The 13,960-nt window shown below is 44.2% G+C and overlaps 2 protein-coding genes across 2 annotated transcripts; one reads left to right on the top strand and one right to left on the bottom strand.

Annotated features, from left to right (window-relative positions):
- Positions 1 to 5,146: 5,146 nt before the first annotated feature.
- On the bottom strand, positions 5,147 to 9,037 carry LOC120920460 (protein ALP1-like). Its single transcript, XM_040332570.1, has 3 exons — positions 8,701 to 9,037; positions 8,515 to 8,616; positions 5,147 to 6,096 (listed from the first exon to the last, which is right to left on the bottom strand). The coding sequence occupies exons 1-3, from the start codon at positions 8,913 to 8,915 to the stop codon at positions 5,217 to 5,219; spliced, it is 1,197 nt and encodes a 398-aa protein (XP_040188504.1). The 5' UTR covers positions 8,916 to 9,037; the 3' UTR covers positions 5,147 to 5,216.
- On the top strand, positions 6,093 to 7,392 carry LOC120920461 (soluble scavenger receptor cysteine-rich domain-containing protein SSC5D-like). The gene is made up of 2 exons (XM_040332572.1): positions 6,093 to 6,300; positions 6,377 to 7,392. The coding sequence occupies exons 1-2, from the start codon at positions 6,146 to 6,148 to the stop codon at positions 7,371 to 7,373; spliced, it is 1,152 nt and encodes a 383-aa protein (XP_040188506.1). The 5' UTR covers positions 6,093 to 6,145; the 3' UTR covers positions 7,374 to 7,392.
- Positions 9,038 to 13,960: the final 4,923 nt, after the last annotated feature.

The following is a 13,960-nucleotide window of genomic DNA, read 5'->3' as shown; positions in this document are numbered from 1 at the left end:
CTCCAAGCAGGGAGAACAGAAGGATATTACAGAGTCAAAAGAAAATATAAGTCTACTATGCAGTTGATTCAACGCTGAAAACTATGTCCACTTTATATAGAAATGTTATGCCCAAGCAACTAGGAGAGGGATAGAGAAATAAGTTGTAGAAAAAAGGGGTGGAATACCCCAATGCAGGGCTCGGAGAGGAGGTAGAGCTAAATAAAGAGGGGGGTAGGGGAGGGGAGATGTATCCCATGGGGGGATGCATATTCCGAAGAGATAAAGGTTCAACTAGAGGTACGTCAAAGTTTGGGGGGGGGAAATGGTCATACCATGGCTGACAGATTTTTATGTAATTACATATCCTGCCCTGTAGAGTTGCATGACTCTTCGTATGGATCATTGCCTGGGTGGCCCTATGCTTAATTGCAAGAAGACACTGTCTTCCAGGCCCTGGCAATAATTTTTTGGATGCCAAAGTGATTTGAATCAGGAGTTTGAACTGGGCCATGGTCAACTCTGGAGGGCGCACATTCAGTTAGGGACTTGGGGGTCCGGTTGAATGTCGATGCTAAACAACTGAGAAATTATTTGAAATATTGTATACCAGAAGGACACTACCAGTGGACAGGTTCACCAAACATTAAGATAGGTTCCAGGGCCATCACATCGCAGAAGCAGGTGGGGGGGTAATTCCGGACATAATTGGCTATCCATGCCAGGACCAGGTACCACCTGCATATCTGTATAGTAAATGGTTTTGAACGCCATGGGTGGCTCGTCAAATATCTTTCCAGTCCTCCACATCAAGCATCAAATCCAGATCGGTGGTCTGCCAATTTACATAAGAGGGTACATAAGAGGGTAAGGAGATGACTGAGAGAGATAAAAAATGGGGGTATAGTCAAGCGATAGCCCCTTTTGCATGGTGTTGGAGAAACATAAATGTTAAAAAATTGTTATTTGTGCCAAATCTGCTTTAGGGGGAATGCATGCAACCTGGAGATATCGGAGCACCTCTGAATTTGGTCATTTGTTCTTCTCCTGCAGGACTGCTAAAGATTTATTTAGCTGGACCAATGATGAATAGAAGTGGAGGAAACCCATGCCAGGTATTTCACCAGATTACAGAGGAAGGAGAGCAAAGGGGCATGAGAAAATGGCAGTCCGGGTGTCTGTTTTAACCTATCCCAGCTAGCTAAGGAATAAGGGTGACTAGATTATGAAGTGTCGTGTGGTCTTGTGGCAGGAAACATAGAAGATGGAGAGTGGGTCAGAGTCTGCTGCCTCTAAACTGACCCACAGGGGCACTCCTTGGGTAGCATGATATTTAAAGTGTAGAGAAGAAGAAGAAGAAGAAGAAGAAGAAGAAGAAGAGGAGAGTAGCTCTCCTTTTGTTTACATAAAAAACATTCCCCTCTGGGTCAGTGATCCATGTACATAATTTTGCCTCGGGCACGGGTGAGTACAACAGATAACGGAGTGGACTCACCGGGGCAGCAGAATTTCTCCTACGTCCAGAGACCCGATGGTCCCTGCCTACTCTGCAGCTGTGCTTGTGTCCGCCTCGTCTGGCTCCCTAGCTGTCACTCTCTTCACAGGCTGATATTCTCCGTAGCTGCTGTGATGGATGTCCTCCGCAGCTGCTGCTTTCTCTGGAGAGTCAGTGAGCACCCCAGCCCTGTGTAGGGTGGCATTCTTCAGCCCCTTGTGTTCCCCAGCCAGGTTAGTGGGGAATTTAGCTGCCATGGTTGCTCCCCATAGGCAGCAGTGCGCCCTAGGAGGATGTCTAGTTTGCCTTGTGGGAGCGCCGACCCTACTGGGATGCAGTAAAGTCATTTAGGGAAGTTGCAGCAAAACAATTCCCCAAAGTCACTCATTTACGTCTTAATGGACCTCGCTTTGTGCACTGGTGTGCAGTCATGTTGGAACAGAAAGGGGCCATCCCCAAACTTTTCCCACAACGTTGGGAGCATGAAATTGTCCAAAATGTCTTGTTATGCTGATGCCTTAAGAGTTCCCTTCACTGGAACTAAGGGGCCAAGCCCAACCCCTGAAAAACAACCCCACACCATAATCCCCCCTCCACCAAATGATTTGGACCAGTGCACAAAGCAAAGTCCATAAAGACACGGATGAGCGAGTTTGGGGTGAAGGAACTTGACAGTCCTGACCTCAACCCGACAGAACACCTTTAGGATGAATTAGAGCGGAGACTGCGAGCCAGGCCTTCTCGTCCAATATCAGCACCTGACCTTACTAATGCACTTCTGGAAGAATGGTCAAACATTCCCATAGACACACTCCTAAACCTTGTGGACGACCTTCCAAGAAGAGTTGAAGCTGTTATAGCTGCAAAGGGTGGGCCAACCCAATATTGAACCCTGCGGACTAAGACTGGGATGCCACAAAAGTTCATGTGCCCTTCAAAGATAGGTGTCCCAATACTTTTGACAATATAGTGTATTTACAGTATACGTACAAAGTAACAGTCCAGCGTTCATTTGTATTGGCAATGACGATTCACTAAATTTATTTTTTATTTTATTACAGGCATTTACTGTATAAAGCGCCGTCAATTTATGCAGTGTTTTACATATTGTACATTCAATATTATTTTGTCCTCGTGGAGCTTCGAATCTAAGGTGTCAATCTCACATGTATGCAATAAAAAGGACTCTCAAAGTAAGCCAGTACTGAGGATAAGAATAATATAAGGATACATAGGGCTAGATTTAGAGAGAGTTACGCCGGCGTATCAGTAGATACTCCGTCGTAACTCTGAATCTACGCCATCGTAAATTTAAGCGTATTCTGGAAACCAGATACGCTTAAATTAGGCTAAGATACGAGCGGCGTAAGTCTCTTACGCCGTCGTATCTTAGTTGCATATTTACGCTGGCCGCTAGGTGGCGCTTCCGTCGTTTTCGGCGTAGAATATGCAAATGCCTAGATACGCCGATTCACAAATGTACGGCGCTATTTTTTTACGTCGTTTACGTTAGGCTTTTTCAGCGTAAGGTTACTCCTGCTATTAGGAGGCGTACGCAATGTTAAGTATGGCCGTCGTTCCCGCGTCAAAATTTGAAAATTTTACGTCGTTTGCGTAACTCGTCCGTGAATGGGGCTGGACGTAATTTACATTCACGTCGAAACCAATGACGTCCTTGCGGCGTACTTTGGAGCAATGCACACTGGGAAATTCCACGGACGGTGCATGCGCCGCTCGGGAAAAACGTCAATCACGTCGGGTCACCAATAATTAACATAAAACACGCCCCCTCATCCTCATTTGAATTAGGCGCGCTTACGCCGGCCCTATTTACGATACACCGCCGTAACTTAGGAGGCAAGTGCTTTGTGAATACAGCACTTGCCTCTCTGACTTACGGCGGCGTAGCGTAAATACGATACGCTGCGCCGCCGTAACAATGCGCAAAGCTACCTGAATCTAGCCCAAAGTATACAGAACATAGGTGTGTACAGCCTATTGCATTAGAGCCCATCCACACCTTGGCGTTTTGTCGCCTGTAGCGCGACGCGCACAAACGCCAGAGGGACCAAAATACATGTAAGGCTATGGGCATGGTTCACATCTGCACGCTGATGCGCCTGTCGCGCATCGCCTGTAGTTAAAAGAAGTTCCGGACCCTTTTTTGTCGCGCAATACGCGCGATATGCGCGTATTTGAGCGTTTTTTGTTTTCCATTGAAAGCAATGTAAAACGCCCGATACGCGCGTATAGCGCGACAACAAGCGTTTGTACAAGCGTTTTGACGCCTCTGCTGCTCAAATTGAATACAGGAAATGTAAAAAAAAAGTACATAATCTCAAACAGGAAGTCCAAAAATCACCATTTTCCATAGGAGTATATCACACTGCAGCATGGATTCAGACATGGATGAAACCCTCTCCCTCCTAGACCCTGAAAAATTTATCAGGATGGTCAAGGAGCACCCCTGCCTTCATGACATTAAGCATCCATCTTACAGCCTGCGAACCGTTCGGAGGAGGGCATGGGACCAAATTGGCTCTCAGATTTACCAGAACTGGACCCAAATAACTGATAAGGATAAAAAAGGTAAACTCCTGCAAACAGTCAAATGAACATAAGTAGATGATATATATATTTTATTTTTGGAAATTCAATGTTTGTAAACCCATGGTTTTTGACTTTTATCTACAGGTAAGACTATTTTGTAGGTATATTCTCAAGACTGACATTATGGCGGACACATCGTACACTTTTGACACAATTTTTAACGCCTTTCACATTTTTTGCAGTAATGTGACTGGGAGGGAATTGCTTAATACTAGGGGGGTGAGGAAGGGAATGTGTACTCAATATAGTGTTGTAACAGTGGAGGAAGGGGGTTGACTGGGGGAGGTGACAGACCTGTGTCACTATTTGCAAGAGACACAGATCGGTCTCCTCTCTCCCTCACATGACGTTGTCATTTTGTTAGCCGCCAATGAGAAATGATCTCATCTGTTTACATATGAGATCGTCTCTAATTGGCCGCACAGATTTTCTATCAAACGGTCACTCAAATGTGTCTTTCACAGTGTTCTGTCATTTGATGTGTCAAAGGTACACGGCCAGCACAGAAGTTCCCCGCTGGGCGCTCAGGAGCGCGCGTGGTGAAAGAGGGAAGGGTCAGCCGTACAAATACGGACCACCACAGAAGTAGAAACACCCTGTGGCCGTATATGTGCTGATGGCCGTCTTGAAGTGGTTAAATAAAATATCTATTGCCACCACCTTTTGTAAGCACCTATGCTGCTGCACGAGTGCCAGATTTGGCCGTTTGCTAGCCTTTGTCCGGCCCTTTGGACACAACACCTTCCAATGTCATGACGCACTATCCCCCCCATTGACAACAACAATGGGGCACTGTACTGTAGTATTCACTGATAACAATGATGGTATACTATTCCACCTAGGAGGATTAGTATACCATCATTGTTATCAGTGAATAATACAGTACAGTGCCCCATTGGGGAGATACTCCCCTTCCTAGTAACCACCAACCCTAATGTTCCCACTGATGCAGGACCCGTGAGTTGTTCTTCCCATCCTGACACTCTGACCCCGAATTTGACATCATAGGGATAATGCACCAAAAGTTAAAAAAATATAAAAATAAAATAAACATGAGACTTCTTAATACATAAATCAAAGATTTTTATTTTATCACAACAGCATATTCACAAAAAAATAATAATGTTAATAATTAAATAGAATCCAGCTGCCATGGTACCTGTCCTGCAGGAGACATGAAATATGCCGCATACTGATCGCGGACATATGAACCCTGCCTGTTCCCACGGACACCAGTCCACTGAGCTCTTTCCAGAGTCTCAGCAACCGGCTCTTCAAAATCAAAGCCATCGCGCTGCCTCACAAAGTTGTGCAAGGCACACGCAGCTTTGACAGCAGTGACGGCATTTTGCATGTTTAACACAATGGGAGTGTGCAGGAGCCGCCACTTATTGGCAAGTATACCAAAAGCGCATTCAACTACTCGCCGTGCTCTGGTTAGGCGGTAGTTGAATACGCTCCTCTCCTGTGTTAAACTATGACCCGAATAAGGCCGTAGGAGATTTGTCCCCAAAGAAAAGGCCTCATCACCCACAAATACACTGGGTAGGGGAGGGCCATTTGTGCCTGGTAGTGGACTGCATTCTGGTAGGTCAAGACCATCTGTTCGCAGCATTTGACCAAAGGAAGAGTTCCCAAAGATAGTTGAGTCCGCGCTGCTGCCATATGACCCAATGTCTATGTATGTAAAGCAGTAGTTTGCATCTGCTACAGCCATCAATACAAAAGAGAAATATTTCTTGTAATTGAAGAATTCGCTTCCACTTGTCATGGGCTTCACAATCCTAATGTGCTTCCCATCTATTGCTCCGACACAATTGGGAAAGTTGCAGCGTTGCCAGAATACCTCCGCAATCTGTGCCCATTCCTGTGCAGTAGGTTTCTTGAAAACTACTTCATGGAGAACCTCCCATATAGCAGAGCAGGTGTCACGTATGATGTAACTCGCTGTCGACTTGCCTATACGGAAGGCATAATGTAGACTTCCTAGAGACTGTCCAGTCGATAAATACCTACAAAGACAATAATATATATTATTTTATTTTGTTTTTGACAGTTAAAATGATAAAAAATAAGTGGAAGAGTATTCGTGACGCCTATACACGCTATATGAGAATAATAAGGAATACCAGAAGTGGATCGTCGGCATGTGCCCCGAAGGAATATATCCATGCGAAGGAATTGGAATTCCTTAGACCTTCATTGACTTTGGCGAGGTAAACTATTATCTGTACTAAGGACAGTAAACGAAATTGGTATACGTAAGTTATAATAACTCATTTATATTTTCAGCACTGAAAACAGCTGGGAGGAAGCAGCTCCAACCGCCCCTGTCGGGATGGATAGCTGCAGCATAAATTCTGCCGATCAGGCACTGGCGGGTCTGGAGCCGGAAAGCCAGTTGGCCACTTCTTCACAATCAACGACGGCAACACCTGTGGGAGAGGAGGAGTCCACACCAAGGCCGTTACCGCGTGTAGCTGCGAGAGGGATCAGAAGGAAGGCTCCGGATCCAGACCCCAATGTGAAATTAATGTTAGAGATAATGGCAGACATGAAAGACAGAATGGGTACTAACCGTTCATACGGACACATGTCTGCCAAATGTCTGGGGGAACTGATGGACAGGGTTCCGAAAAGGCTACAAGCCGATATGTTGGCAGGTACCATACGGTACATTGCCACATTCATACCACCCGAGGAACCATACCAATCCCCAGAACCACCACCACCCTATGGTCCTTATGCTACCCACCCCCCGCAACATATGTCAGCACCACCACCTTTTCCCAGCCACCTACCTCAACCCACACCACCCTACCCGACTCAGACGACAACACTTTCTACCCACCCTCATCTACCAACACCACCTTCTGCATACACTACTCATACTTCCACAACAGTTCCTGATTTTACGCACCTGCAGACGCAAACTTCTACCTACCCTCCTCAGACTACCCAAACACTTTCACCTTACACACACCCACAGACGACACCTTCTGCCTACCATCCTCCGACTTCCCAAACACTTCATCTGCCGACACAACCTCCTACTTATTACCCTTCTCGGACGACATCGACTTATTCTGATTACCCACACCTGCCTACACTCCCACCTTACAATCCCCAACCTACACCAACACCACCACCACCACCAGCAACACCACCTTCCCGTTGGACGCATGCTAGTATGTCTAGTTCCAAACGGTCACGTTTTGACCAATCAATACATGCTGGCATGTCAGTGGATGACACAGGGGAATCCCCTAAAAGTTTCCAAAATCTTTAATAAACTGTTCTATGAGCAACGTTTGCTTGATTTCTTTTTTTTGACAAAAATAAAAAAACACAAATTTGATGAATATAGTTTTTAATATTCTGTATAAAAAAATAAAAAAAATTGGACCTTCTAAAACGTGTGTTTTTTAATATTAGATGCATATACAAATATATTAGTATTGGGTAATGTATGCAATAGTGTTTGGTGCGTTTGGTGTCCGCCTATCATGGAGGCCCTCTCGTCCTCGGACGAGAGGGCCTCCGTGATGGACGAACACTGAACACAGTGCCTCATAGGACGCTGAATGTTCCGCCTATCACGGAACAGAAGATGTAGGAGGCACGGCTTTTGAAGAAACGTACGGCCACGATTCGCAAAGGTAAGGGCACGGTCTGATCATGTAAAGGGGCCGGTCTGGACATGCAATGGGGCAGGTCTGGCATGTAATGGGGCACAATATGGCATGTAATGGGGCACAGTCTGTCATGTAATGGGGCTCAATCTGGCATGTAATGGGGCACAGTCTGGCATGTAATGGGGCAGGTCTGGCATGTAATGGGGCACAATCTGGCATGTAATGGGGCACAGTCTGGAATGTAATGGGGCTCAATCTGGCATGTAATGGGGCACAGTCTGGCATGTAATGGGGCACAGTCTGGCATGTAATGGGGCACAGTCTGGAATGTAATGGGGCACAGTCTGGAATGTAATGGGGCACAGTCTGGAATGTAATGGGGCACAGTCTGGCATGTAATGGGGCACAGTCTGGCATGTAATGGGGCACAGTCTGGAATGTAATGGGGCACAGTCTGGAATGTAATGGGGCACAGTCTGGAATGTAATGGGGCACAGTCTGGCATGTAATGGGGCACAGTCTGGAATGTAATGGTGGCACCGTGAGGCGAGTCATGAATAGTTGGAAGGGGGTAGTCTTATACGGTGAGTATATCACAAAACCAACATTTTGGATGTAAAATTAGGGGGTCGTCTTACACACAGTGGTCTTATACCCCGGCAAATACGGTAGCTTTCTTTTGGGTTTTCTACATTTTTTTTTATTTTTTTTTATGGGCACTAGAGCATCATTTTGGAAAATTTAAAAAAAAAAAAATATCAGCACAATAAATTTGACAAAGATTTTTAACCTTACCTCAGTGTGATGATAAGTCGCTCCACAGGGGGTATGGAATTGCGGAAAAAGGTGTCCATCCTCTGTAATCTACCGCTGAGCAGTTCAAGCAACTCATCGAAGCTGTTAATAAAAATAAATGGGGTTTTTAGTGGACATGGAAAGGTACAATGTCAAAAAGAATGAATACAGATACTTTTTACTAACCTTTTAATTGACATCCTGGTGTAGTCCAGAAATTTCTCCTCGTGCTCTCGGAGATCATTATAAAGGACCCAAAATTGGCCTGTCTCTTCCCGACCGGCAATAACAGGGTGGATCCAGTATCTCCGTGCCCTCTTCCTTCTCCTCTGTCCCTGGTATAGCATATACGAGGTGGCGGTGGCTGCTGCCAGCATACATGCCATCTCATCGTCGCTCATTTTCTCAGTGTGGAGTCGGAAGCACAATGATGACCCGGAAGAGGTATATTAACACAGGAAGAGGAAAAAAAAAATCCTAGGATAGCAACAAGTGATGTCAGGGATGATAATTTTTCCTATTGGATTATATGAAAAACGACGAGGTACAAAAACGTCGGAAGACGCTGTATGCAAACGCGCGCAAACGCGCGCAAACGCGCATATACGCGCGAAAAAAACGCCGAAAAAAACGCCGATAAAAACGCCGCTATTGCCTACGCCTAGGTGTGAATGCAGCCTTAGGGTGTGCACACCAAAACGCCACACATGCATGTATATATATATATATAGATACACACACATATAGATACACACACTTTAAATAAATGTAATCATTTTAAAATGTAGCGGATGGTATCGGTAAGGCAGAGGTTGGTGTCAGTAGGTCAGTGGACAGTGTCAGTATTTTTTATTATTATTATTATTGTTTTTTATTTTTTTAGAAGCTTTGGTGAAATAGCAGCAGATGGAATCTGCGCTGCACAGGGTCATTAGGGTGTGCTCAGGCACACCCAGCACACCCCCTACGCACGCCTATGATACAGAATATATATATATTTTTTTCTTTCATGTATTTTTTTCTATTAAAGTAGATTTAAATCCTAATTAAACTTGCTACAGCACTGTGAATCATAGACAACGGACACTTTTTTAAATAGTTTGCTGCATCTTAGTGATACTGATCTCCTGCAGCCTTTTTACAGCTAATTCCTATGTAAATGCACTCCAGCGATAGCCGCGCGGCATTTCTCAGGGTGGATTTCCTGATGGTGACAAAAGGGGACCATGAATATTTAATCGCTATTAAAATGGCTGTTTGTAGTGTTGTCACCCTATAACAGGAAGTGCCCAAACAAGGACCTCCGTGGCAGGATCACCAGGAATTATTTTATTGAAAACTGCAGATTTAAAAATACAAGTAAAACCTTGGTTTGCGAGCATAATTAGTTCCAGAAACATGCTTGTAATCCAAAGCACTTGTATATCAAAGCATTTTTTTTTACAGGGTATAAAAGAGAAGAGAGGCGCCTCTAAGTGTAGCAATAAGTTGCTAAATGTTGTACCTTCATTAAATATAACCATATTGCTACACTTACTAGAGGCTCCTCTCTTCTTTTTTATACTCAGTTGTGACATGACGCTACTCTTATATCAAGACATTGCTTGTATATCAAGGCAAAATGTATTAAAACATTTAGCTTGTCTTGCAAAACGCTCTCAAACCAAGGTTTTACTGTAATGAAAATTACTTTTGAAATAACATTAACCACTTAAGGACCGCCTAACGCCGATATACGTCGGCAGAATGGCACCGCTGGGTCATTGTATAAAGCCCAGCGGTGGGCCCCGCAACCCGGTCCGAGGCTCCGTGACCGCGGCCGCGGGACTCGCGGACCCGATTGCCACTGGAGTCCCGCGATCGCTCCCCGGAGCTGAAGAACAAGGAGAGCTGTGTGTAAATACGGCTTCCCCGTTCTTCACTGTGGCGCCGTCATCGATTGTGTGTTCCCTAATATAGGGACGCACAATCAATGACATCAGACCTACAGCCACACCCCCCTACAGTTGTAAACACACATGAGGTCACACTTAACCCCTTCAGCGCCCTCTTGTGGTTAACTCCCAAACTGCAAATGTAATTTTTGTAGTAAACAATGCATTTTAAATGCATTTTTTGCTGTGAAAATGACAATGGTCCCAAAAATGTGTCAAAATTGTCCGAAGTGTCCGCCATAATGTCGCAGTCACGAAAAAAATCGCTGATCGCCGCGATTAGTAGTAAAAAAAATATTTTTTTATAAAAATGCAATAAAACTATCTCCTATTTTGTAAACGGTATAAATTTTGCGCAAACCAATCGATAAACGCTTATTGCGATTTTTTTACCAAAAATAGGTACCGTATCGGTAATTTTTTTATATGTTTTTGGGGGATATTTATTATAGCAAAAAGTAAAAAATATTGAATTTTTTTCAAAATTGTCGCTCTATTTTTGTTTATAGTGCAAAAAATGAAAACCGCAGAGGTGATCAAATACCACCAAAAGAAAGCTCTATTTGTGGGGAAAAAAAGGACGCCAATTTTGTTTGGGAGCCACGTCGCACGACCGCGCAATTGTCAGTTAAAGCGACGCAGTGCCGAATCGCAAAAAGGGGCCTGGTCTTTTCCCTGCATTTTGGTCCGGGTCTTAAGTGGTTAACATGGTAAAGCTAAGATGAGATTTTAGTGATTGCATTTATATCTGCTTTAAATACCTAAGAATATTTCCAGCCAAAATGGAAAAGAATCACATCAGTATATGACGGCATGTACAGTATATAAAGGATTATTGGGGGGGGGTTTCTCCATTTATTGTCCTGTGGCATCTACATAGCCTCAGAATCGCGATGCACATATTTTTTCCCCCCCTCTCAGACTGGCGAAACCGTTTTTTTTTTTTTTTGTCATTCCAATTTCATTTCTGGGGCGGTGTGGACTGCGGGCTCAGCAGTCACTGGAGTCTGAGGGGACTCAGGGGACCTCTACGCTGTTCTATATGCAAATGTCCCTGCACCTGGGCAGCCAGGCAGACTTGCCGACAGTTTAGTTATGCAAATCTGATTGATCGTGAGCATATTGCAGAAGAACACACGCAGGCCTGAGACACTGGCAGCTATATTTCACTGGCTAAATTCCCAAAGAAAAAAAAAAATTAAATGCCAAGCATTTTGATGCATATTCGTTTCAACCCCTGGAGTGCGGTGGCGTTTTTTTTTTTTTTTTTTTTTTTTTCGTACGTGTTTAACAATTTGGTTCAATGTTGTTAACGTATTTTTTTTTCTTGCGCAGTAAAATTAACAGAAGGCTTATTTTCTTTGTCAAAATGGACTCGCAGTGATGTCACCGCACAAAAAGCTCTGTCGGTGTATTTGAAGCAATTCCCCAGGCAAGGGGGATAAATGCAGTGTTAAAATATAATTAGGTCTTTCTTTACTGTAAAGGGCACCCACAGTGCACTAGTGTAGAGTGCTACATTTGTATAACTTGCCTGCACTTTCATCGTATTAAAAAGAAATGTTAAAACAAGTCATCGCCGTCACGGAGAAGGGCCCTTTGAATTTGTAGGAAAGAAAAAAAAAAGATGAAAAAGAAAAAAAAAAAGAAAGAAAAAGATAGCATCTTGTAATAAAACGACAAATAATATGTCTTTCTAATGCTCAGATTATAAGTCTTCATATATTTTCTGCTAGCGAGGAAATTTCAAAAATATATATTGTTAATTCTGCTGCTGTCACGCTCTGTTCTATATTACGATAAAGTCAAATGGCTCGGATTGGAGATCTTGTTGTATCGCCATCAAACCCATGAGAGCAAAAAAAAAAAGCGTCCATTGCGATATGCGTTTTTTTTTGTGGACCATACTTTGGTACCTTGGCTTTTGTTGCTCTGCCATATTTCCCAGCCAAACGACCGTATTTATCGGGCTATAACGCGCCCCGGCGTATAGCGCGCACCCCCGAATTTGAAGGAAGATTCCTGCAAAAAAAAACTACTTACAGTTTGGATGCCGCTCGTCGGTGTCTTGCCCGTCGTCCATCGCGTCTTGCCCGTCCATCGGCGGCCTCGTCCAGTCCGGCGTCCTTCTGCGGCCATCCCTGCTCGATCCCCGCTTCCCGCGCTCTGTTTGAACCACTGCGCCGACATATACCGAGCGGAGTACACTCGTGTATAGTCGGGCGGGCTAGGCTCCTCTCGCGTAAACGACGTACAGGACGCACACAACATGACCGCGAGAGGAGCCGAGCCTGCCCGACTATACCCGAGTGTACTGCGCTCGGTATATGTCGGCGCAGTGGTTCGAACAAAGCGCGGGAAGCGGGTATCGGCGTATATCGCGCACCCACGATTTTGCCCTGTTTTTCAGGGCAAAAAAGTGTGCGATATACGCCGATAAATATGGTATATATGTTAATGATTTATAAAAAATTATTATGTATATGTATTTAATGAACAAATTGATAAAACATTTCTGTTTCATTTCTTTAGAGCCACTCACAGAGCTGGTCATATCACAAATAACCTGATGATGCCAAAGTTGGCGAAACTAGTCGGGAGGACCTGACCACTTGCTTGTACTATGATTATTGTTCCCATGTTTCTATTGTACTGCCTATATGTTTGAACCATTTTTTATTTCTGTAATTAATAAATCTTTTTTATTTTTATATATTTACTGTGTTTTGGTTTCTATTTGTTGGCACCGCAATAATCCCATACCCCTCCATTCCTTTTTTCAATTCAACCAAGGGATGAGGTGCCGTATCTTTATTAGGACTATCGACCACTAATTACGCAATATGCGTTTGTGCTGTTTTCTTCTATGTCTCAAACAAGATTCATCTCAACTGTAGGAATTTACACGTCCTAAATTTTCTGGCCACCAGCCTGGCCCCCTGTTAACCTAGCCATAGATGGATCTTTTTCTTTTTTTTTAAGTCAGTGGGCTGTAAAAAAAATAAATAATACAAATTAACCGGTTTCCCCATCTACACAATCAAGGTGGTAGCAGGAATCCTCCCGATGGAGCTATTGTATTCTGACAGCAGGACTCCACCACTGTCAGAATAAACAGATCAGCATTGCAGCTGAGTGGCTGCATGCATTGAACGAACGATAGATAATATACCAGCAGTCACATTCAAGAGGAGTCGATCATTAGATTGACTTCTCTCAAATGGGAACTGCCAAATATGGATTGAAATTTGGCTGGTCCCTACTCAACCAGCTGAATTTCAAGCCATCTATGGCCAGCTTTGCTTATGTGTTTCATAGATTTCCTGGAGTTTTCTCAGTGGTGGTCAACTTTCTTAATATAGGAGCAATGCTGTATCCTGGCCTAGGCCAACAAGGCCCAGGCCTAGGGCAGCACTTTGCAAGGGGGCAGCACGGACAGTGTCCCCGCTGGCTTGCATTACACTGTTAGGCAAATTAGTTTAGCGCCCCCATAAATCGGCCGCACTGCTTCC

Source organism: Rana temporaria, chromosome 13, assembly GCF_905171775.1.
Source record: "Rana temporaria chromosome 13, aRanTem1.1, whole genome shotgun sequence".
In the NCBI taxonomy this organism is placed as follows: Eukaryota; Metazoa; Chordata; class Amphibia; order Anura; family Ranidae; genus Rana; species Rana temporaria.
Note: the sequence above shows the minus strand (reverse complement) of the source record. Positions and strands in the feature narration are given on the sequence as shown.

Coding starts and splice junctions, on each gene's coding strand:
- LOC120920461 (XM_040332572.1), top strand. CDS start 6,146: ATGATAAAAAATAAGTGGAAGAGTATTCGTGACGCCTATACACGCTAT. Junction 6,301..6,376: donor CCTTCATTGACTTTGGCGAG/GTAAACTATTAT, acceptor TTATATTTTCAG/CACTGAAAACAGCTGGGAGG.
- LOC120920460 (XM_040332570.1), bottom strand. CDS start 8,915: ATGAGCGACGATGAGATGGCATGTATGCTGGCAGCAGCCACCGCCACC. Junction 8,617..8,700: donor ACCAGGATGTCAATTAAAAG/GTTAGTAAAAAG, acceptor TTTTATTAACAG/CTTCGATGAGTTGCTTGAAC. Junction 6,097..8,514: donor CGACTTATCATCACACTGAG/GTAAGGTTAAAA, acceptor TTGTCTTTGTAG/GTATTTATCGACTGGACAGT.